This window comes from Leptodactylus fuscus, chromosome 5, assembly GCF_031893055.1.
Source record: "Leptodactylus fuscus isolate aLepFus1 chromosome 5, aLepFus1.hap2, whole genome shotgun sequence".
Lineage (NCBI taxonomy): Eukaryota > Metazoa > Chordata > Amphibia > Anura > Leptodactylidae > Leptodactylus > Leptodactylus fuscus.
This window is the reverse complement of record NC_134269.1, coordinates 49,816,373-49,842,248: the sequence shown is the minus strand read 5'-3', so window position 1 is coordinate 49,842,248 and position 25,876 is coordinate 49,816,373. Positions and strand designations below refer to the sequence as shown.

At 43.9% G+C, this 25,876-nt stretch overlaps 1 protein-coding gene across 3 annotated transcripts in view; it reads right to left on the bottom strand.

Moving 5' to 3' along the window:
* Positions 1-25,876, bottom strand: part of UACA (uveal autoantigen with coiled-coil domains and ankyrin repeats) — a 46,978-nt gene continuing 21,102 nt past the window's right edge. For 2 of the 3 annotated variants that reach the window (XM_075273129.1, XM_075273131.1), the window contains exons 2-19: positions 17,687-17,820; positions 16,038-16,126; positions 15,490-15,554; positions 13,782-13,839; positions 13,626-13,696; positions 13,278-13,384; positions 12,980-13,161; positions 12,850-12,887; positions 10,350-10,409; positions 10,135-10,242; positions 8,049-8,081; positions 7,865-7,963; positions 7,419-7,458; positions 7,288-7,340; positions 3,378-6,152; positions 3,115-3,234; positions 2,622-2,687; positions 1-2,463 (exon numbers count right to left, since the gene is read on the bottom strand). In XM_075273129.1, the coding sequence (XP_075129230.1) occupies positions 2,392-2,463; positions 2,622-2,687; positions 3,115-3,234; positions 3,378-6,152; positions 7,288-7,340; positions 7,419-7,458; positions 7,865-7,963; positions 8,049-8,081; positions 10,135-10,242; positions 10,350-10,409; positions 12,850-12,887; positions 12,980-13,161; positions 13,278-13,384; positions 13,626-13,696; positions 13,782-13,839; positions 15,490-15,554; positions 16,038-16,126; positions 17,687-17,820 (4,170 nt within the window). In that variant the 3' untranslated portion in view covers positions 1-2,391. Of the gene's footprint in view, positions 2,464-2,621; positions 2,688-3,114; positions 3,235-3,377; positions 6,153-7,287; positions 7,341-7,418; positions 7,459-7,864; positions 7,964-8,048; positions 8,082-10,134; positions 10,243-10,349; positions 10,410-12,849; positions 12,888-12,979; positions 13,162-13,277; positions 13,385-13,625; positions 13,697-13,781; positions 13,840-15,489; positions 15,555-16,037; positions 16,127-17,686; positions 17,821-19,717; positions 20,227-25,876 lie in introns of those variants that run through there. The other variant, XM_075273130.1, reaches the window with a different exon arrangement.

The following is a 25,876-nucleotide window of genomic DNA, read 5'->3' as shown; positions in this document are numbered from 1 at the left end:
TTTCCCGGAAACTAAGTTTATTATAATTTATATTAATCCAGTTCAGAACCAGTGAACACATAAGCCAGCAGTATATGGCAAAGGAGTGTAGATATACATAGCTCTGGACACCACACAGTCCGCAAGCTACGTCTCTGTATATAAAAGGATTCCACTATGGAAAAGACTTTGGTATTTGCTAAACTAGAAAGCACAATAAGTAAGCACCAAGCCTAGAAAGTCTACACAATAAAGATCTGCCACCCCAAGAACTATATACTACATAGTAAGATCACATGGAACAGAGTTCAGGCCAGCTGATCGATTCCACAGAATAGGCACGTGAATCAAAATATCCATACAAAATATATATAAATATATATCTATCTATCTCTATATACTGGGAGTGTAAACGTATATTGGAAAGTGTAAACTGGCATAAGAAAATCTAATGTCTCTTTACAAAGTATAGATTGTGAACCTGGCCAGCCAAGTCCATACCTCGGGTGACAAAAGGTTAACTGAACACACTGCTCCGCTACAAGACGCCCATACAAGGCTCCTATCTCATCTTCATGAACCTCCGTCTTATACGGTTTCTTTGTTACAGTCATTGGTAACCAACACAGGCAGATGGCAAACAAGGTTATTGGCTCTGTAAGGCCAACAGTCTTGCCAACCACAATATGGCCTATACGTTACTGAAAACATAAGTATAATAGCCATGACCACAATGCCAACCCATCAAGGAGGCCAAAGAAAAAAAAATTGACGACAAGGCGCAAGATGATAGATCTGGCATATACCAATGGTCTAGTCCACCAGTCTACCCTTTAGGTCCAGTATCAATGTGGCACACTGTAACACCATGACCAGAACTACAGGGCGCCAAGGGTCCTTGAATTAGCTATGCTACAACAGAGGTATAAGACTGTAAAATACCCAATGGGCAAGATTTCTTTTATATTCTTGTCTGGTTGAGCAAAGCCATTTGTCTACTAAGGCACCAGATCAACTGCACAAAGATAAAGTGTACGTCTACCTGTCAACGGCAATTCATATCATGCAGTAAGTATTCTACATAAAACGTTAAATAAGCCTCCATTCACATGATATGGTGCAAAATAGCCATTTTTCACTGCCATAGGAGTGCCAGTTTTCACGGATCCCTCATACATTACAGCTTATGGAGGGATTGGTGAAAATGGACAAAAACAGAGCATGACCAAAATATCAGTCATGTGACTAGGCTCCATTCACAGACACTGCCATTAATGTGGCCTTTATAGAAAGGTCTGTCACATGACCTATATCCACACAGCAGTGACAATCAGCCAACTTTGGAAATACATTGCATTACTTAGTTTTTTCCAATTCAAAATTACAACTTGAATTACAATCCAGAGCTGCATTCACAACTCTGCAGGCCTCAGAGCTGAAATCTTCAAAGCAGTCCTTGTTGGTCAAATGTCTGTACACAACTGGAGCTGGTAAATACATCCAGCTCAGTATAGCAACCGGATATAGAAGCAGCAAACCGTCCCCACCTAATAACAGGAGGAGTGTCTGCTAACATGCTTGTCGACGGTTTCCAAGGATCGCCAGCAGTACTATGAATGCACCTCTGGAGTATAATAAAGGCTGTAGTTTAGGAACGGTACAGGATGGGTTATAGAAAGGATTTACTGAACCTTTTCCATAGATCATAGCCTGGCGTTTAACCCATTTATGCCGGAGGTTATATATTTTTCAGTTCCAATAATGGATCTCTAAGCATAAAAGGGTTAAAGAAGAACACAACGTACAGTTAAAAAAAAAAAAAAAAGTGTCTGGCATTCCTGAGGCCTTGCAATGGGAACCTCCATTTTCAACTTCACAGGTCCCCAAGATTTGTTCTGTTTCTGCGTTGATACATATAAGTTACCTTCCACCTAGAACTATTCGCATTGCCTGGCACTTTCCATTACATTTCTATCCAGCCCGTCACATTGTCATTGTCCACGTTCTCCATCATCGGAGCTCAGTTTCCCAGTCCGTCTTGCATATTCTCTATTACACTTTCATTACAACCTTCCTTCTATGGCACTTGCTTGACGTTCTCCATTGTCATCATTCCTGGTATCTTCTCTTCACTGATCTTTAGTTGTCCACTTCCGATCTCCATCGTGACCAACATTCCCAGTACTTTCTCCGAAGCTCACGTTCACATCCTTCTACCTCCAGTTTCCCCCTTTCTTTATCTTGCCCATAGACTACATAACATTATCTCTCCATACTCTTTCTTAGCAGAGTGTGTGTAAGGTGTGAGTTTATTTCCGCCATGATTATAATGTGTATATGTGGATTCTGCCTCCTGCATTAGCTGTATTCTCCACTACCCCACCAATTCTTAGACGGATTACTGACAAGACATCAGCAGACAAGTTCTTGTCGCATGTGTATGATCTGTAGTAAGGCATCTTGTACATCTGCATCCATATGGCCCTGTGAAGACAAGACACCGCGATTTACCAACTGTAACCCCAAAAACGATACGTAATATAATATAACGCAGGTAAGACACTAGCAGAAAAATGGCTTCCACTGTATGTGGCAACACAAGGTGACATGGTATATAAAAGTCATCTGTATTCTCTGCTTACCTGCACGGCATTCAGGAGATGTGCGCGATAGATGGAAATAATCTCCTGATGTCTCCGATGTGTGTCCTGTGACAAATAAATATGGGGAGATAAGGATTATAGATTGAAGACCCCGCTTTACACATGGAGGATCACAGCCAATATGCAAAAGTTGACCAGAATGAAAAGTTTAAGCCACTGAGTCTGAGAGACCAACTACATACAGGACAGGCCGGCTACGTGTTCTCCACTGTAATAATGCCCATAGTGGTGTGATTGGTGTCTGAGCCCCCTCCAGAGTCGTACAGGTCTCTCTTATCATTGCCCCTTAACAGGGCTTTTCTACATAACATAGGTGTAAACTACTTTTGCAGCACTAGAGCATGTTGGCGGGGTTTCACACACACAAAATCCTCCTAAACTTTTGTTGCAGAAATCCCTCTATTTTTTTTTTTTTCTCTTTCATATATTTAAGGGGGAAGGGGAGTCGGGGGCACAATATTCTGCCCATTACCTCTAACTGGCACTGTAGAGCCTTGATCTGATTTTGCAGGGCCTCCTCAGACTGCGTCTTCTCAGGGATCAGGGACAAACTCTGCTTCAGCCTGTCCACATCAGTAAGAAGAGATCGGATCTGGCCACAGGAGGAAAATATCATAACATCAGAACCTTGTAAGTACATGTATTAGGATGTCCTGGTGTTATGTACATAACTATAAGTATATGTAGAGCACCACGATAGCGATATATAACATGCTTAATACTGTCCGGCCTCACCTGCTTGTCTTTGCTCTCCAGGTCTTCAGCTGATCGCTGGATGGTTTCCTTCAGACCCTCGATTGTAGACAGCGATTGTTTGTGCCTCTCCGTGAGCTTATTGATCTCTTGTTCCTGACTGCTGCTCTTTTGCCTTAGTTTCTCACTCTGCCGCAGCGCCTCCTGAAGGTCATGTGCTGCTCGCTTGCTGTCCTCTCTGAACCTGTTGCTGGTCTCCTCCAGCTGAGCCACTCTTTGGTCTAGAGCCGCCCTAACCACACCAAAATCAGATTTCTCCCTATTGCTGTACCGCTCCAGTTCACCTAGATTTTGCTGTGCCTTCTTTAACTCCTCACGGAGTCTATTGATTTCCTCCTCAGCCATCCGCAATTTCTCCTCTTTTTCCCTTAACCTCTGTTCTGTTGCCGCCATACTCCTCTGCCAGACCTCCTTCTCCTCAGCATGCTTGGTGCTGGAGACAGAAGCCGATCTCAGGTTCTCCAGGTCTTGCTCTAGGCTCCGGACCTTCTCCTGTACCTTCTCACATAAGTTACCTTTTGCTTTGAGCTCAGCCTCTAGAATGGACTTGGTGCTCTTCAAAGTGGTTTGTAACTCATTGTGTCTCTCTATAGGAATGTATTGACTGCTGATAGTTTCCTGCATTTCCTCGAGTTTCTTTCTGGCCTGGAGGTTTTCTTCCTGCAACACACAATGTTTCTCCTTGGAATCCATCTGTGACTTCTGTAACTGGTCTAGGCAGCGGCGTAGTTCTTCCAACTCTGTAAGCATTGCATTTTCCTCTTGCTTTCGAGACCTACGTTCTTCATCAAGGCTACTTGTTGCCATCTCCAGTTCTTTCTTAAGGTGTATTGCTTCTTGCTGCTGTCTGGAGAGATCGTCTTGTGCTGCCTGAGCTATACGACGTTGGTTCTGCAACTCAGACTCCATTTCATTTCTCACTGCCTGGAAGTTTTTCTCCTTCTCCTCCATGCTGGTAAGAGGGGCATATTTTTCAGTAATGCAATGCTGCAACATGTCCAATTCAGCTCGCTGTTCTTCGAGAGCTACTTGCAGCTTCCTTACCTCCTCCCTTTCACGCTGGTAGCTGGATTGTACCTTTGAATACTCTTGCTCAACTTGTTCTTTGCACTTTTGGAGCTGTGACACCTTTTCCTCGTGGTCTTTCTGTGTCACATACTCAGAAGCCAGCTGCTTTTTCACCTTGTGCAGCTGTGCCTGCAGTTCTGCTCTTGCAGCGGCCTCTTGGGATGCCTGATCACGTAATTCTGCAATCTTTGCCACCTCACATCTCAGCTTTTCTTGCAGCTCACTTTGCTTTGCGGCCTCATTCTTCAGCTGTTTCTGCAAGTCAGACTTAAGAGTAGACTCAGAGTCCAGCTGTGCTTGCAGTGCTGTTTGCTTTCCAACAAGTCTCTCTAGCTCTTCCTTAGTCTTTGTCACCTCTTTTGTCTCACTTTCCAGCTGTTTCCTGATCATGGCCACCTCCGCTTTAGATTTGTCTAGCTCAGCAGTCAATGAAGCGGAGGTCTGCAGATGGGTGGTCAGGGGTATGTAGTTTTCTCGCAGATTAGCATTTTCTGACAGGAGAGAATTTGCTTTCTTTACCTCCTCCTCACATTTCTTAGACACGTCTGATAGTTGTTTCTCCAGTTCTCTTATCCTTAGCTGCATGTCCTTCATATTTTTCTCATGTTCTTCACGGGGAGTAGTAGAAGACTGGAGAAGCATCATGCCCTCCTTCAATGTTCTCCTCTCCGCCAGCAGCTGCTCTTGTTCCTGCTCTGCCTTCCTGTGACTTGCCTCAGACTCTGCCAATTTCTGGCTTAGCACGGCGATTGTTTCCTCACAAGCTCTCTTAGTCTCTGCATGAAGTTGTGCTGGGACATGTTGACTTCTCATCTCTCCTCTTAACTCTTCTATCTGCCTTTGCAGGAGAACTTTCTCTGTTTGCAGCTTTTCACTTTCCCGACCAAGAATACTATTCTTCACTTTAAGTTCGTCCAACTCTTTCTTCAGCGTCTCCCACTTAGTTTCTGACCTTTTCTTTTCTCGATTTGCATTTTCAAGATCATCTCTAGCCTTGGTCAGTTCCTGCATAGTCTCTTCCAAGCTGCGTGACTTCTCATTGACTTCATTTGTCAGGAGACATCTCATGTTCTCAAACTTGTCTGTAGTGACCCCAAGGGCTAGTTGCTCTCCGGCCTCCTGGGCCTTGCGTTCTGCACGTTCCTTTTCTTCCTCACACATAGCTAGCTCATCCTGCAGGCGGCGATTCTCTTTACGCAAGCGTGCGTCTTCTCTGCGCAGCTCTTGCACCAGAAGCTCATTGTGACGCAGCTGGTTTCGTAACTTTCCAACTTCAGCAGACGCACCTTCATATTTGCTTTTTATCTCTCGCAGCTGCTCCTGTAATTCCTCGGCACGAGAGCTGCCATTCAGAGCTTCTTGTGTTAGGTGGTCTTTCAGTGCCAGGAAATGTGTTTGCATCTGCTTCACTTTGCTTTCAGAGTCTAGCATGCGCTTCTGGACATCACGCAATGCTTCTTCTAGCTGACGGATTTGCTTATCTGACTCTGCTTTAGTCCGGTCCCTTTCAGATGCTAGAGCCACGCACTCAGAAGATCTCCTTGAAAGCTCTTGCTGCAGCCTCACCGTCTCCTCCCTTGCCATTTCATAGTATCTGCGGATGGCTTCTAGTTCCTGCCGCTGTTCAGCATTTTCCCCGGGAAGTTCCAGAGGTCGCAGCTGAGACCTGGCCGGCAGGTGAGCTGCAAGCTAAAAGTAACAAAGGTACAAGGTGTAAATACAATTGGGGCGACTGAATGATTATTTTTATGTAAAAATAAAAAGTTGCCACTGTTAATAGAATGTCCTTGCATAGATTGGAAGGGGGTTGGGTTGTCCCTGGTCCTCGGGACCTGACACATTTAATATTTCTTGGGGGCAAAAAACTCCAAGCTGGAGTAGATTTGTACACCTAGAGCACAGACTTCCCATTGAGATTTATGCCTCCCGATAAGTGCAGCACATCTGAGGTCAGTCTTAATAAATTTCTCCCATTGAGTATTAATGTAGCCTTAACCTAGGACATGGAAGGAGAACTACATAAAATATTTTGCCACCGCTTTAAAATGTTGTAGTATCTGGGTCTAAAATCACCCAAGACTAGAGATAAGCATATCGCCTCGCCAAGAGCCAGTTTCGACCAAAATATACCACATTGTTTAGTTTTTAACAAACCTGAACAATTGGGAATTTGTCTCGGATGAACTAAAATGGTAGCAACAAGTTCTAAGTTCTCTTCAGACCCAGGTACATAGTAGGCGGAGGCCCAGGGGAAGTGAAAAATAAAATGTTTATACTTCACTTACCTTTCCTCTTTTAGGGCCTTGGCGTGGTGTCTGATGATCCCCTGGTGACATCATGTGCTTGGAGTAACCTCCGAAGCCTGAGACTGCGCCACATACTGAGGGCCAATCACAGGCCTCAGTGGAGTCCCTGGGCACATGACGTCATCAAGGAGACACAGAGTGTGCTCTGGATGACACAAGCAGGCCCAAAAGGGGGCGACAGAATAACAACCCCCCCCCTCCTCCCACATCTCCCCTGGACTTCCAGCTAATATACTTCAGGATCTGAAGAAGATCTATTGTATAATAATTTCATTTCTGGAACAAATCAAGGACCCGAACCCAAAATGAATCTTGGGAGGTTCACCCATCTATATTTAAGACCATTCAACACAGGCCTAACTGTCAGATTGGATGTAACATACAAGCTACGGTATGTACATAAAAGCCCCCCCTCCCCCACCAAGAACAGGTCTTGGATACGGTGCTTCAAAGCCCCCTGTTGGACAATCACTACGCACACTACAGTCATCATACATTCCTGTCATTGCACTCCATACCTGCGGATCAGCGTTGAGAACAAGATTTTGCTTCATTACTAGTTCTTCTTTACCTAGAACAGAAATAAAGTATTAGTGTCCCATTTATACTAGGGGACGGTCAGTAGTTCTGTGTACAAGCTCTCACTTACCATTATTGAAAGGGCTGCTAGGGACTGAGTGATTTTTCTGCTGCAAAATTAAAGTAGGAAAGAGTCAGTTTAAAAAACAAAAAAAAAAAAAAAAGACTACAGTAATATACGGTATATATTTTAAGTTAATAGCTCTGTGCTATATAATCACCTGCTCTAGCTATTGCCTGACCCTGGGGAAATATTAACCTGGTAAATCAGAATATTATAGTTGAGTTCACAGACACTTCCACGAGATCTCCCCTCAGGGACTACATTGTTATAGCCGTTAGATCAGAAAGTTCCCACACCTTACAAAGACAATAACATTTCCTTCCTCATGTCCGATACCTGTCGGCTCCAGTTTAACCATTTACACACTATCACATTACAACTATTCCTTACTTGACTACTGGACTACATACAGATCTGTCTCAGTACCCGCCTAGAACAAGTCCCACGCTCACCTCATAATATCTCAGTTTCCCCCGCAGGTTCTCCATAGTTCTCAGGCTTTCCTCAAGTTCCTTTTCTTTTGCTTCTAATAACGTTTTCAGTTCCTCTTTCTGGAAAGTTAATAATGGAGAAATTTTGCGGTGCAAATAAAAGCATGAGGAGATATTGTCCACCCCAAACATGATGCCATCCTACCTCATTCTCCAAGTCATCTGTCATCATCTGCTCCTGCAATATGAAGTCAATGTAAGAATCCCAGTCTGAAACAATAGACCAGTCCCTCCTCTCTATTACTCGCTGCTCTCGGACACACATAGACCTTTAGTGGAAACCCCACCTAGTTCCCCTACATAGAGAGACAAACCAATCTGGGCAAGCTGCAGCCATTTCCTGTCCCCGGTGCACTTGTTCATTGCTTTTTTTTTCCCCTCACTATATCGAATAGGGGATTGTAATTTTATTACATCCATGAAAACAGAGTTTATCATCTTCAGCCCATCCTGTATGGCCCCTCCACCTGACCCATCTATCAAAGTTAAAGAGGCTCTATCAGCAAAATCCTGCAGATAGAGCCCCACATATGCGTGCATAGCCTTTAAAAAGGCTATTAAGGCAGCGTAAATGTTAAATTAAACTACCCCCCCCCCCCCCGTTTTAAAATAATAACTTAAAAAAGAATGTTCTCTACTTACGGAACGTGCACCCTGGGCGGGCATTCAGGGTGCGCCGTCTTCTTCTTCCCCTGACGTCTTCGGGTCCCGTCCTCCTCCGGCGCTTGCTCGCGGACACTGATAAAAAAAAAAATAGCCCGGGCGCATGCGCAGTAGAAGCCGCGTTCTACTGCGCATGCGCCCGGGCTATTTTTTTTTTTTATCAGTGTCCGCGAGCCAGCGCCGGAGGAGGACGGGACACGAAGACGTCAGAGGAAGAAGAGGCGGGGAAGAAGATGACACACCCTGAATGCCGGCCCAGGGTGCACGTTCCGTAAGTAGAGAACATTCTTTTTTAAGTTATTATTTTAAAAAGGGGGGGGGGGGTAGTTTAATTTAACTTTTACAGTGCCTGAATAGCCTTTTTAAAGGCTATGCATGCATACGTGGGGCTCTATCAGCATGATTTTGCTGACAGAGCCCCTTTAATGGAACCACAATTACCCCTGTCCCACAGGCCCGATGCCTTGGGGTAACCCTGGACTCTGACTTATCCTTCAAGCCACATATTCAAGCCCTCAACACCTCCTGCCGCCTCCAGCTCAAGAACATCCACCGAATTCGCCCCTTCCTCACCCAGGAAACTACCAAGATGCTCGTCCAGGCCCTCATAATCTCCCGCTTAGACTACTGCAACACCCTTCTCCATGGACTCCCAGCTAACACCCTCGCCCCCCTCCAGTCCACCTTAAACTGCGCTGCTCACTTAATCCACCTCTCCCCCCGATCTTCATCGGCTGCTCCCCTCTGCCAGTCCCTCCACTGGCTACCTATAGCCCAGCGAATTGAGTTCAAGCTACTAACACTAACATACAAAGCCATCCACAACCTGTCCCCTCCATATATCTCTGAACTAATCTCCCGCTACCTGCCCACACATAACCTCAGATCCTCCAACGACCTCCTACTCCACTCTGCTCTCATCCGCTCCTCACACAACCATCTCTAAGATTTCTCCCGTGCATCCCCCATACTCTGGAACTCCTTACCAAGACACATAAGACTGACCCCCACAATCACAGGATTCAAGAAGGCCCTGAAGACTCACCTATTCAGGAAGGCCTACAACCCCCAATAACACTATCACCGCACCCCCATCTGTACAGTCTCCCCCTCTCCTTCTGTCTCTACCCCCTTCCCTCATAGATTGTAAGCCCTCGCAGGCAGGGCCCTCTACCCCACTGTGCCAGTCAGTCATTGTTAGTATAGCTACCTGTATATTTTGTGTATTGTATGTAACCCCCAAATTGTATGTAACCCCCCAAATGTAAATCACCATGGAATTAATGGTGCTATATAAATAAATAATAATCCACAGGACGTCCATAGTCTTATTAATGGCTGTTACAATACACTTATCCTGCGTCATGATAACACTTCCATTCTGTGGTTCGGTGGCGATGACTCTGATCATGGACACACACACCCATGCCGCTGTATAAACAGACCATGTAATGAGCTATAAATAAGACTCACACACGTGACAATTATCTGTAATGACACACCAGAGACCGTATAGAGATGCCAAGCTATCCACCTTCCTATAAATGGCTGGAGATACTGAACCCCACCTGGCTGAGCTGGTGCTGTAATCCTCCCACTTTGTCCAGGAGCGCTCGGTGGTCATGCTGTATTTTCCTCAGTCTATCCCGCAGATCTTCATTCTCAGTTTCCAAGTCCTAAAGGAATAATAAGGAAGATAAACGCCATGGGTGACGAAACTATTACTCCATCTCAGGATATCCATATATCTGGTAGTAATAGTAAAACTCACGACCGCACATACCTGGGACTGGTCTTTTGACTTTGCCGGTGACTCTTCTTTAGAATTATACTTTGCCCATTTCTGTGAGGAAGTAACATATATAGCACCAGTTATACGTTGCCCAAAACACAGACTGAAGGACTTTTGTTCTAAAGTACAAGTTCCCCCCACCCATAGCATCTGACTAGGCTGGTGCCACATCATTGTCGAGGGTGTGAAATGGTTCGCAGGTTGGGTGGGAGTAAACAAATAGCTGACATTAAGGGAACAATACTGTAAAATATCTGAAATGGACGTGCGGGCAGAGTCTAGAAACTACATTAAATGCCGAGCAATCTGTATGCCATGGGAAGGAACCTGAAAATAGGCTACAATTAGGACCTTGCCTGGATCTCCCATACACATGCACACTTGGCTGGAGGATGCATATGTTCTGAAAAGAGGGGAGAAAGCCACTGCTAGATATACACTCACCGGCCACTTTATTAGGTACACCTGTCCAACTGCTCGTTAACACTTAATTTCTAATCAGCCAATCACATGGCGGCAACTCAGTGCATTTAGGCATGTAGACATGGTCAAGACAATCTCCTGCAGTTCAAACCGAGCATCAGTATGGGGAAGAAAGGTGATTTGAGTGCCTTTGAACGTGGCATGGTTGTTGGTGCCAGAAGGGCTGCTCTGAGTATTTCAGAAACTGCTGATCTACTGGGATTTTCATGCACAACCATCTCTAGGGTTTACAGAGAATGGTCCAAAAAAGAAAAAACATCCAGTGAGCGGCAGTTCTGTGGGCGGAAATGCGTTGTTGATGCCAGAGGTCAGAGGAGAATGGCCAGACTGGTTCGAGCTGATAGAAAGGCAACAGTGACTCAAATAGCCACCCGTTACAACCAAGGTAGCCAGAAGAGCATCTCTGAACGCCGCACAGTACGTCGAACTTTGAGGCAGATGGGCTACAGCAGCAGAAGACCACACCGGGTGCCACTCCTTTCAGCTAAGAACAGGAAACTGAGGCTACAATTTGCACAAGCTCATCGAAATTGGACAATTGAAGATTGGAAAAACGTTGCCTGGTCTGATGAGTCTCTATTTCTGCTGCGACATTCGGATGGTAGGGTCAGAATTTGGCGTCAACAACATGAAAGCATGGATCCATCCTGCCTTGTATCAACGGTTCAGGCTGGTGGTGGTGGTGTCATGGTGTGGGGAATATTTTCTTGGCACTCTTTGGGCCCCTTGGTACCAATTGAGCATCGTTGCAACGCCAAAGCCTACCTGAGTATTGTTGCTGACCATGTCCATCCCTTTATGACCACAATGTACCCAACATCTGATGGCTACTTTCAGCAGGATAATGCGCCATGTCATAAATCTGGAATCATCTCAGACTGGTTTCTTGAACATGACAATGAGTTCACTGTACTCCAATGGCCTCCACAGTCACCAGATCTCAATCCAATAGAGCATCTTTGGGATGTGGTGGAACGGGAGATTCGCATCATGGATGTGCAGCCGACAAATCTGCGGCAACTGTGTGATGCCATCATGTCAATATGGACCAAAATCTCTGAGGAATGCTTCCAGCACCTTGTTGAATCTATGCCACGAAGAATTGAGGCAGTTCTGACGGCAAAAGGGGGTCCAACCCGTTACTAGCCTGGTGTACCTAATAAAGTGGCCGGTGAGTGTATATCATTATGAACAAACTACCTATTCCTTACCTCCCCAACATCAGTAGCCGTAGGAGGGTTGGGAGGACGCCACTGTGTATACATTAGATCAGGGGTCCTCAAACTTTTTAAACAGTGGGCCGGAGGCAGAGCAGGTCGCACAGACATCGGGAGCGGTGCCCTCCAATAGGTAAAGTGAAGTGCGCTCCACGGCCTGGCCCGAGCTCCCCAGGAGCTTCATTATAAATGCAAGCCTGCCGGCGTTGTCGGCGGGGCCAGACAGAAGTGCTTGGCGGGCCGCATGTGGCCCTCGGGCCGCAGTTTGAGGACCCCTGCATTAGATGGCCAAAATTGGCGAGTTCACCCAACATACATCTAACGTGTAAGGCCAGAGTTAGACCCTTTGGGAAAACTACAAAAACCATTATGTAGTATAAGTGTTGGATATGTTAATGATTCAGTGGTTTACAATCTCCATGAACGTGCCTAGTAAATTTTAATCATAAGCAGAACACAACAAGTAACAGTCCAATAAAGCCTAAAGTACAATGTTCAGCCCATTATAAAAATAGTTATTGTCACCCCCTTACATATACGTAAAGGTTTCTGGAGGTTCTCTAGAATGGGGCCACATTGCAGGGGAGAGACACAGAAGGGGACATAGCACTGCATTCCCTTCATTCCCAGAATCAGTGGAGGGCTCAGAGCTCGGACCCCCAGCAGTCAAAGTGAAAACATACTGATGGCATACCACCAGCATGTGTCAAGATGGGAATACTCTTGTGAAGTTATGGATAACATTTATATAAAAAAAATAAAATACAACACACAGATATATCTACACTTACAGAGCGCAGCGACACCATGCTCCTTACAGGCTCTGCCCCTGTGGGAAAATACAAGCAAATTAACATTAGACATCTTGAGAGTAATACCTTGTGCAATGAATTACAGTCACCAAAGAGGAAAAAGGGTCACCTCGAGGAGAACTCTCCACTGCGGTCCGGATGAGGGACAAGATCTCAAGATTATCCCCAATTCTGCTATAATAGGCACAGTCATGTCCCAAGGAGTCGACCAGTGTAACATCAGCCCCTGCTCTCAACAAGACCTCCACAGCTTCTCGGCATCCAAACTCACAGCCCAGCATGAGTGGAGTCCTGAGGGATACAGGGGATATGGTCAGTGTATGTACAGACCCTCCATAACAAGTCTCAGTACATTAATCTATATACACACACAAAATGATCTATAGGACAACTCTGCTATCACCTACTTATTCTGCTTGTCCCGGCCATTGATCTCCGCTCCTTTCTCTATCAGAAGCTGGCATATAGCCGGGCGGCACATTTGCGTGGCCAATGCCAGTGGGCTCCTTCCATCCTGAAGTACAGAAAAACTGGAAATAATATACCTTTTCATACACTTGTCTGACAATCCTTAAGAAACATGCACTATGTAGTGATGCTGTGGAAAGTAGAGTAAGGGTATGTTCACACAGTGTAACTCGGCTCCAATTTTGAGGCAGATACAGTACACCAAAATATGCTCTGAATCTGCCTCCCATTAAATCGCCATGTAAACTTGCCGTATATGAAATAGAAGAAAAAGTGGAAATTCTCACCAGATCTTTGGCATTTACTGAAGCCCCATGATCGCACAGAAGCTGCACACTGGAACAGCAGTCAGACATGGCTGCACAAGAGAAAACATCAGACACAGGTTCAGAGACTGAATACAGGAGGCCGTGGGTCAGACATCTCATGAGGGGTTCCCTTACCTGCATCATGCAGCGCTGTCCTGCCTTGCAAATCCACATTCTCGGTTGGACAGTTAAACTGGAGACAGAACACAAAAGCAGCCACAAAATCTAATTAATACATTATTCCTAAATTTACATGATGGAACATCTGGCTCTGTCCAGAAAATACTAGAAAAAAAAATAAAAAAAAAAAAAAATTGCAAGGCCTTTGTGATCCAACGTCCAAAGTGTGCAAGTCTGTCTGACCAATTGCTCAACATTTATCAGTAGCCTCCACTAAAATGCACCCAAAAGACGAATTCTATTAGAAATAGGAATCTGCCATTGTAAGAATTCATTAGGGTATTATGAATGGTAATTTTTTCATTGCCAAAGGCGCCGCCTATCCCAGGGCCTTACTGGCAAACCTTCTATAATAAGGTGGAAAATTATAGGATTCTGGAAGAACTTGGACACGTGTTTTGGTTAAATGAAAGGGCAAATACTTAAAATCTTCATTTGTAGCACTGGCAAGAACATCACTGCTGTCCGAGGCTTGGTGCAAGCATAACCACAAACAATGCAGAGTATATATCTGCTCCGAAAAGGGTTTTCCCCCATGAACATAATTAAACTTTTAATTGTCTACAAACTGAAATGGTAACATTTTTGCAATTCTAAATAATTAAATTTTTTTCAAAATTTTAAAGATTTTCTCTAACCATCTTAGTCTTCTGTCTGGATCGGTTGCCATTGGATATGCCTATGGTCCAGGGACTTGTCAGAAACCAAGCCACGATTTCCTTATTGCCCGGTTATCTTCTCATACATGTAGTGTCCCTCTCCAATATCATGTCCACAATAAGGAAATCATGTCCTAGACCATAGATAGTTCCTACATTCATAGTCGTATCGAAGGTAACCGATCCAGGCAAAGGCGGTCACAAAATCAGTAAAAATGCTAAATTTTTAGTTAATTTTTTACAATTACATAACTTGTAATTATCTCCAAATTAAAATATGGTTATGTTCATGAAAAAACCCAATTTAAGCAGATTAATTTTAAAGAGGACCTTTCATGTGCTCGGGCACATGCGGTTTTATATACCGCTAAAAAGCCAACAGTGCGCCGAATTCAGCGCACTGTCGGCTTTCCAGTTATGTGCTCCAGAGGAACAGATATCAGTGCAATTACAGAGAGTTCTTCACTGTCAGAAGAGCGTTCCTGACAAGTAGCTGGACTGTGAGGAACGCCCCTCCTAACAGTACTGTCCATAGCCCTGTTCTGTCAGTGGGGATGGTTCCTTACCGCCCAACCATGATGCCAACGTGTGAGGAACGCCTTCCTTCCCATCCTCCTGACAGTACTAGTCCATAGACTTGTACTGAGGGGAGAGCGTTCCTCAGCGCTCAAAGTCATGGCTGGGTGGTAAGGAACGCCCCGTCTGACTGTACAGAGCTACGGACAGTACTGTGAGGAGGGGTTTTCCCTCACAGCCCAGCTAGCCTGTCAAGAACGCCCTTTCTGACTGTGAAGAGATATTGGTAATTGCACTGATATCTCTTGCCCCGGGGCACATATCGGGAAAGTCGACACTGCGCTGAATTCAGCTTTCTAGCAGTATATAAAACCACATGTGCCCGAGGACATGAAAGGTCCTCTTCAACTCTTTAGGATTACAATTTCTCCCTAGACACATCTACAAGACAGACGCCTTATAACCCACCTTACTACTGTGCCACCTACCTGCAGAAGCTTCTGCAGACATAGGGAGTGTCCATACTTTGCTGACAGATGCAACGCATTTCGTCCTGACAAAAATAAAAACAAGAGCAAATTGATACAAACAATGCACCAAATATTAACACACAAGTAGTGCAGATTATCATTCCCTAATTATAAAACATTTGTAATGTGCACTAAACCTAAAATTATGACAAATGGGAGAAGAAAAAACAAAAAAAAACAAAACACAAGTACAAAGCTGCAGGGATAACACCGCTTCACCTCTTTAAAAACCATATTAAAGCTAGATGTGCCAGAATTCTGGCTCAACGTTCATCATAAAAGCAGCGGACGTGCCTTTTCCTACACTCGTGTGGCTTCAAATGTGTGATTGTGCCAAAATTTTGCTAAAACATTTTGGCACATCATAAGCCACTTAGATAAATTTGCTGCATTTTCAGACTGCCTGGTCTAAGTAAGCAGTAGACAGGATCAGGAACCCTGCACCATTGTCTTTAGTGGCAGACATGTCATCCCTAATAGCACAATTACAAACCCAGTTGGCGTACCAGCAGCATCCGGGGCGGTGAGATCGACCCCATGTAAGAGGATGGCATTCAGACTTTCCAGGTGACCTTTCGAAGCAACAACATGGAATCTGAATAAAGAAAAAAAAATACAATAGGATAAAAAAAAAACAACTACAAATACCAGAAGATTATACCTGATCATGCAGATAAACACTCTACCCCTCCCATGATGGAGTCTCGCTCATTGAAGATGTACAATCCCTGCAAGCCTTTATAATAAACCTGCACAACAATCCATAGCCCTGCCCGGGTTTATGGGCTTGACTCTTAAATGACTAATGTATTTAGTGTCAGGACCAAACATTGTCTGCACCGAAACACAACATTACTCTGAACATTAGTTGGCCATACATAAGGGATGTGCCACATAGGACGTTTCGGCCAAATGAGCCATTTGCCAACCACACGGCCCGCTCATAAACACTCAGCTAGGCTACATATTTATCTGACATAGAGACTTGTCACCCTCAGGAACAAAGCATAGGGCGTGTGAAAATCCAACACACCCCATCCATCTCTCCACCCGAAGGTCAAAACCCCGAACTCGGCGCATGACTTATGTTAGGTGTTGCCCACAATACGATCACATGCACCACATAGATCACTGGCTGAACGTGGCGCACGTGCCTTCTGGCTGATCTTGTTTAGGTTCTGCTCATGGGTTCACTAATCAGATTTATGCCTTCCTCCTGCCACTGCCAGATATTCATCTCTCCATAAATGGCCAAGACTCAGACTAGTAAACCAATGCCAGGATGATCAGAGGATACAAAATATCCTTCGGTAGAATTCAAGGCTGGGTCATGGGGGTTAAGATTAATTAATACAGAATTTAGAAAGCTAGAAGATATTTTTTTCCTCTAATCTCAAGCAGCTCCTTTAGGTACTAAGGTATACTTTTCTACCCTAAAGAAGCCGGAAATCCACAAGTATAACATACAGAGTTTGTTGCAGATTTCACTCCTTTATATTAAAAGTGGAGAAATCCCTGGTTAGAAAAAAGAAAAAAAAAGCAAAGAATTGATATTAGGAGGATTTTGACAAAGTGTTATGCAGCATAAATATGAAATTTGTTAAAATCTCATGTAGATGACCGATTCTCTAATATACTGTAGATTCCAGACTACCTGCAGAAAACCCACACAAACAAGGGGAGAACATACAAACTCCATGAAGATATTTGGCAGATGTCCAGTGCAGCAAAGCTACAGTGCTAACCACTGAGTCACCATGCTGCCCATAGAAAGGCAATGACATACCTAGAACTATCCCGCACATGCCACATAGCCTACATACATGTGTATTACTGGTTAATGGTAAAACAGCACAGATGACACATGGATGAGATCAGGGTGATGACTGTGCCCTCCACAGACACATTCACTGCATGGTAGTGAGAGCTGCAAAATGGACAGAAATAGGGCCTGTCCTAAATTTTGCCCTGAGCTCACAGCCCCATACGGACCTGTAGTTATATATAGGCATGTGTAAGGGGCTATAGGATATAATGCATCAATGTGCTGGCTGATAAAAGCATTTCTAGCACACGGCTGGTTGGATTATTACAGTGCCCCCACCCCCAAATTGTCATATTTAGCTCTATATACAATGCTGGTAGGGAAACTTACGCTGAGCGGCCTTCCAAGTCCAACTTGCTAGGATTGACACCCTTCTTGGTAAGCGTGGATGAAATTTTCTCTACATCGCCCCTCTCCGCCGATCTCATCAGCCGCTCATCATATTTATTCCAGTCAGCAGTTTGCTAGAAAAGATAATATGACATGGACATGATCAACCAGGGCGTGCGATAACCTCCCTTTCCTACTGCTCTTCTGTCCCGTCTTGTTAGAATATACTGACTATAGGGAGACAGTCTGTAAAGCTGGTTATGTACATTAAGTGTCTAGTGGATATCGTAACCCAAGTCTAATCATTTAAGTAATACTTGGCCAACATTTCTATGGCGTTTAACAAAGAGCGAAATGCTCAGGCATGTTGAAATTCAACGGAAATTAACTTATTCCTCTTTCCCTATAGAAAGCACATGCACGCTCAGCCATCCAAGAATGCATGTGTATGGAGAGTGTGTTTGGAATAGCTGTTGGCTGACCGAAACTTCAACCAGTAGCTACTGAACGTGCTAAGTTATGACCATTCGATGAGCCAAATTGATGAATATTGATCGATATTTATGACATTTTAGACATGTCCAAAATTTGCAGATTTCTAAGTCTATTGACCTCTGCGCTCTTGGGATTGGCAGAGCCCTAAGATATTTTATCGCTGAGGTTTCACACCTTCATTAGTAAGTTGTTCTGCTGCATTTTTTTAGCCACAGACCCCATTTTAAAGACAGCTGTCCGTTCCCCCCATCATTCTCAGGGATCACATACTTATAACCCAGATGAAGTCCCCAAATTATATCAGATAAAGTTGGAAAGGTGAGTGGTGGCCCGGAAGTGTCACATGAATTGCTCAAACATCTTCTCCCCAGATTAATCTAAGTACATTGCTTCATAAAAGAGTCTGCTGCCAAACTACGCAACGTCAGCGCTTTGTTTACCATCACACCCAAATCGCTCTTATTGTGTGAAAACAAATATGAAGAATTGTGAAATGAATGTCAGAGGAAAACCAGATCTGGCCTTATGAATCATTCCTGGTGTCCCTCTCCAACAACTCCTATAATAGGTTATTTGCAGAGTTAGGTGCCATATAGATCACGTTTTATACATCCAAAACGGACACAAATGGATGACTATCTGTTCATACAAAGAACAAGATTTAAAAAAAAAACAAACAAAAAAAACCCACCAAAACATGTATCTACTGATGGGTTTTTTTGGGGATGGATACAAAAGTAATGTATACTACATTTGTGCCTACAAAAAAAAATAAAAAAATTATAATAAATAATCATAATAATAATAAATATATTACTATAGAAAGATATATAAGAAATTCCACAAAAGCATCTAAAACATCATCCCAAGAAAACAACAAAACGATAAAAAACCAAGACACATTAACATTAGTACAAAGTACAGCTCTTTAGAAGTCTCTTCCAAGGAACGTAGGAAAGAAAGATCCCACTGACTTTAGACTGGAAATAGTAATCCTACGGCTGCCCATGGATGAACATCTATTTGTAGTCTACAGCTTTATCAATTATGGCCTCAGAATGCAAGAGAAATTAATTAATAAAGTTAATAGATGCCAGTTCTAATATCCCCTGACATTGCTCAATAGCTACCCCAATAGGTCCTGCACAGATCACTGTAGTATAGTGGGACAGTAAGCCTATACAGGTGTACCATCCCTATACTGGACAGGTGCATCGCTCTGCAATATACAGAAGCAGGAACTTGGCAAGATTCCCTTTATGTGGGCATAACAGAGAACATTACACATACAGCCGATGTGTTGTGGTAGAATATCTCCTTTTATAAGAGATCGTAGAAATGTGAGACTAAGAGGGTAGTAACTATATCATACAGAAAGACAACATTACACAACTACATGTTAGCACACAATAACCCATTCACCTAATAGACAACGCTGCCATAACAAATCTGAGTTGCTGTGTGTCCCCAGAAAGGAGCCACACAGCACTTAGTGTCACGACAGGTTTGTACATCAGTCCCGGGGCCCAAACTTACCTTGTGCTTGGAAGAACAGGTAAACCAGGGTGTCATCCTGGTCCTCCCAAGCTTCACAGCACAGGTACCAGGAGACAGGACAATAGGTAGGAGCCCACACTGGTGCACCACAATGTCAGCACATGTTCAGGTCCTGAACACACTATGCCAACATCCATCTGCCCTTAGGATAGGTGCCCCCTTCCTGCCCAGAGACAGGGGAGCACAGGCGGTCATATCCCAGTCATTTCTCGCCTGCTTCCTGGTCTTTGTAGGACTCAGAAGTTCTTTGTGATGTTGCGTCCCCTCCTCCTCCTCCGTGCACTGGGTGCCCCTTGGTCTACTCTTTGAGGCTCAGCTCCTCACACAAATAGTGGCTTCTCCTAAATCGCTCCCCTTGTAAACACAGCGTCTCTGGCCCCTGTCCCAGGGGGAGGGTTGCTCTATTTTTTGCCTTGGAGGAGGTTAACAGCTGAGATAGTGAGGAGGATCTGTACACACATGCCCTGCATTCCCATGCACTGAGCCATCCGGCCTGCCTCATCACTCAGGGCAGGGAGCATTAGAATAACAATTACAGCATTGACACCGGCCTTTACAATTCATTGGCTAAATGTCTGCAGTAATGACAACTCGTGCTTCCGAAAACATCACAAGACGACAATTATATTTCTAGGAAACATCAAAACAATCTTCAATGGAACATACAAATCTTATTACCTAGCCCAGTATCTGCTGAGACACAATGGGCCATCTGATGGATAGGCGGAAAAAAAATAAATAATAGCAAAGTTAATTTTTTTGCATGGATTCTGCATGGGTTAAAAGTGACCTAAAACTGAATTCCAGTGAATGCCACTTAATAGGTCAAGCTACCCATAGACTTTAGAAAGAAACGGTCCAAAATGGCCACTCTCATCCATTGTGGCTGATATTCTAACATATTAATGGATGTTGTCTTCATATTAGGTTTGCCACTGAAAAAAAAAAAAAAAAAATCTACGACCTTGTTGTGTCTCTACACAGGAAGACGTCAAGAGTCATTACGATAGACAGTGAACAGTCAAGCAAATGGACCAGCGTTGATACAACACTGGTACATCAGCCAACACGACTGAAAACACAACTAGTCGTTACCTTGACATGGATGGGATATAACATACAACCAGTCTGAGTGACGTAGAAAGACAGAACGCCAATGGGCAAAACAGCACAAAAAGTGGTGAAAAACATCACCTGGTCAGGGTGGTGGGTGGGCCAGAATTTGGCACAATAAGCATGAATCGAACTAAGGTTTGGGTGATGTTGCCTAAAAATAAATAAAAAAAAAATATATATATATATATATATATATATATATATATATATATATATATAATATATTTTTTTTTTTAAGCTAATGGGAGGGTGTCAGAATTATTTAGGCAGCTGGCACAGACAGAGGCAGTCGCACATATTCGATGCAGGCTTCTTTGTCCTACTATCCAACTGGCTATAGTGTAGAAGGTGTTGGCCATCGCTTGTGGCAGGAGGAGAAATCTTGCAGAGAATAGATCAGACTCTGGGGCTAGGCCAACATTGATTTTGTGCTGAAAATAATTGAAATAATGTGATTTATTGCTAAATCCTACAATGTAGTAGTAATAGAATGTAAGATCTCTTCCAGTAGACAGTATGCACACAGTAGTACGCACACCGTATTCCTGTACACAGGATTGGAGTTCCATGTCCAGCACGTCACATCAGAGGCCACTGGATCAGTCATTGTGATAAATGAGAGGAAGTCTCTGTAGGAAAATCTCCTCCAACATTACAACTTTATCTTAAATAAATCCCAACAAGTACCGGAAACTGTTATTCAGGATTTTCCAAAACTCCTCAATTGAAACATCTTTCCTCCTCCAGATTTCTTTGGAACACAAGTCAAATTTATAGTGATGTTCTTACCAGCTATAAAATCTGTACCGGAATGAGGAGCGTAGCCAAAATAGACAGTGCCCGACATGATGGCCATATTCCACTGATAGATCGGATCCCTAGTGAGGAGTAGGACAGACCTTGTATACATACTGAGGTAATGTTACAGAACTGTCACCATCCAAAGGCCAAAGTGACAAGTGTGCATTGTAACATAACATGGCAAAAGGACTTTAAAATCAAGATCCTTAAGATAAGTCCTGCTAGAGGAGGGCGGCAGCAGCTTTCTCCACTTCCAGAGTTCACTGTACATGAACCACTTAGCCGACAGCCACCTAAAGTGTAAGGCACACTTAAAGGGGTTTTCTGGGCATTTGATATTCATGGCATATCCTTCGGACAGGTCATCAATACCAGATCAGTGGAGTACCAAGAAAAAGTTATTAATACAAAATACCCAAATCCTTAAAGGGTTAATACAACTTATGAGAACAATTAGGAAAGCTGCTTGCAGTTTATGAATATCATCCCATCTTTAATCACACAAGCAACCAGAAGTAGATACAAGACGATTTTCTTCTATTGTAAGATGTGCAATTTGCAGAATATTCAGGCCTGTGCACAGAGTAAGTTTGCAGAGGTGTGTGTGTGTATAGGATGTGAGGAGAATCAACCCCTTCCCGCTCCCTTCACTGTGTGAAGAGAGAAAAGAACTCTCCACCCCCCTCTTTTACTGGGATTCCATGGACCTATTTTCCTGGTAACAAGGAAATTATCAGCAAGTTAGCTACAAAGGACAAACCTACCGACAGGAACTTTAAAGAGGATTTTCAAGCAGAAAGCTGCCAAATTTGTAATGAAAGTGTATTACATTTTGGTCCAGAATCACATGCTCTATAAAGCGAGACGAAGTTGTCTGAAAAGTTAGTGACCATTTAAATACAAAATAGTAAGCAAGGCCTGGTTCACATCTGTATGTTCGGGGAGTCGGCTTGAGGACCCCCCCAAACGGAATACCTAACGCATTACAAAGCGGTGAGCAATGAAACTACACGGACCCCATAGACCATAATGTGTGTGTTAAATATAGTGTGTTTTCCACGTGGTGTCTGCACGACTCATGCGGAGAAAAAAAAAAAAAAAAAAAAGTACTGCAAGAACTACTTTCCTCTCTGCATGATTCATGCAGACACAGTGAACACACACACAGACCCCATTATAGTCTATGGGGTCCGTGTGCTTTCATTGCTCAACGGTTTTTAGTGTGTGCAGTATTCCGTGCGGGGAGTCCTCAAGCGGACTCCCCGAACAGAATACCGAATACAGACCTAAGAGGATTGGTGCATGGCAGCTTATATCTGTGGGGTGTTTATGTAGGTGTCTGCATAAGTACTTGACCTGTATTATAAGAAACTGGGAGTACTCACCAAAATTTGCAAAACAGGTAAAAGACTTTTTTTGTTTTATTTTTTTCCCCTTCACAATGCTGTGGAAAACATACTTTTTAAGCAAGGGATATCAGTTCATACATAGAAAGATTTTTAAATCACTTTTTCCACAACCAAATCTATCCCCATGTCCGAGGGAGAAGCAATGGGGCATTATACTAGGCTTGGCTTTCAGGGGGTACAAGAAAGAAATGAAAGGATCTGGTGACAGGAACAAGCGATGGGCTGCGAATACCAAGTACATAATGTACATGAATATTAATGCTCTCCTTCCATCACCAAGATGTTTGACAATAACTTCACTTTTTTTCTTACTAGAAAATTATTTTCTTTCAGCAGGCGTGAGAAAAATGAAAGTCGGGCGCTGACGTCTGGCTGCGAGATCAGCCTGCCACTGGTGAATGGACATTGTACTGTGGGGGAAGTGGACAAGTGAACACAGACAAACTGGGGGACTAGTCTGCCAGTCACCCTCCCCCCTCCCAAAAACTCTGCGCTGGAACAATAGCTCATTACATGGTCTGATAAAGGAAAAAAAAGAAATCGGAATAAAGAGCCAGGAAACCGCAGCAGCATTTCCCATGGAGCGCGCTATACATTTGCACAGAAGTGAGACGATTTAAGATGGAAACATCATTTAGTAATGGAAAATATTCAGCTAAGCAAACAATTCTCGAATGGTATCACAGAGGAGCAAAGCAGGGTCACATATAGAACACTAGCCTCTGGCCGCAACTGCGTGTTGGCATCAATGATTCGCCTATATTCAGCAAACTGCTGCCGTCGATGGTTTGCCTGCTCCGGCGTTTCGGCAGTTCTCAAGCTGTCCTTATATATGATTATTTATCTTTATATTAAGCAATTAATCATAATGTATAATAAATTAGATGCAGAGTTTGTTACACACCTACTTTAATAGGAATTCAGTCATTATTATTAGTATTATAGGAGCTTTGCAGCTTTGGCCGGACCACAGTGGTCTGCCATTTACGGAGTTGGCGTTGAAGCAGATGTCGGACTATAGAAAAATAGACTAGTCGGAGTCAGTAGTTTGGTCTCACATCTACACAGGATTTTTCCACTCCCCATTTAAGACACACACAGATAGGAGATGGCGCAGTTGGAAAGTGTAGCCATGCTGTGAATGAGCATTGCACCATTGGCTACTGGTATAGGTCACCATTAATTCCCCATTGACACTGCCTTATTCACCCGCTCTGTCCCTCTCTAGGATAGTGCAGTATTCTCTTTACATCACATGACAGGTACAATGAAGGTTGTCAGGCACTCTTTCGATCCTATGTATGTCAGGCCTAGCTTTATTTTGGCTTCCACTATGACACAGACTGAGATCAAAGACGTAATGAAAGTCTACACAGTACTGAATAAAACAGGTCAGAGTAAGCCACAAACACGAGTAATAGTAAGGCGAAGAAAGAAGTTACAGTGACTACAAATATTGGGTGGCCTTTAAACTAGTATGATCAAGTATATGTGAAAGATCGCTCCTTCCGAGGAGTGCCGATGCCTGCCAGGCAGTGGGCACAGAGCCCAGCATGTAACAGTCTTCATGGGCAACCCCACCTACAATGTATAATTCCTCAATTGTTGTATAACTTTACCCAATATACATCTACGATATCAGACACCCATACATCAGAAATTATGTTACAGTCTAGGGTATATGTTTTGTACCCAATTCCTGCATGAGAGTTACATGGCGACTAAGGATTCAATCACACCTGCGATGGGTGACCAGTCAGGGCCTCCGTCCCAGATTCTGTATGTGGAGAAAACAGTCCTGCAAGCAAAACTTCTCTACGTTGAAAGAGGTGGAAACCGGGTGGACCTCATAGTATGGGGTTTGCGGGTTTTCACGGGTAACAAATTGGGTTTCCGTTTTTTGGGTCCAAGAATGGAAACCCCAATACCAGTCGAACCTGGCATAAGACACAATTACCAATTTGGTAAAGAAAAACCACCGATTCCCAAACTACCACAGGTCCGTCAATCTCCCACCCCACCTCCCAATTTACGAGCAGGTCCTTCACACCTCTCCCTCAGTTTACAGGCCATTTCGTCACTCAACCCCCCCTAAATTACAGGCAGGTCCTTCATCCCTCCCTATTTTACAGGCAGGTCCTTTACCCCCTCATCGCATTTATAGGCAGATCCTTCACGCTCATACAAGGTCCCCAATAGTATTATCTAATCTTATTAATTGGTAAAGTCTGAGGCAGAAACAAGATTTGGAGGGAAAAAAAAGTGTCCGCTTAGTGATGAAGAATCAGTCGGGGCTCTAACACTTGTCTATGATGACGGCCATAGATCAAGACGATCCTTACAAAGCTTGCATTATAAATAAAATAACACGGGCGCAGACCAACAACACATCTGAGTGACACCCGGCCCCTCCAGATTTATGGCAGACAGTCTATAACTGCACAGGATTCCTGCCCAGCGTCACTAAACCTTCCGTCTGAGCGCACAGACTAGAAATATATTTTTTCTTGGGACCCTCAAGGCTCCTAATAAACTTCAAGAGCGCGGAGAGGTATAAAAAGACGCACAGTATTTAAAGGTCTCACAAGGTGACACATTAGGGAGCATTACTGGGGACACACAGCAAGAATGTCACAGGAATCTGCCCTGACTGTAAAGCTTTTTCTGGTCCTCTGACCTCTCCTGTATCCAACCAATACCAGACTATCTAAAGCGCTCTGTGCTCCAGGCCGGTGGTCTGAGGGGCTAACTGCCTGAGACGCATGCCGAGGTCGTAAAGCGCCGGACAATAAATAGTCTGGGGCATTACAAA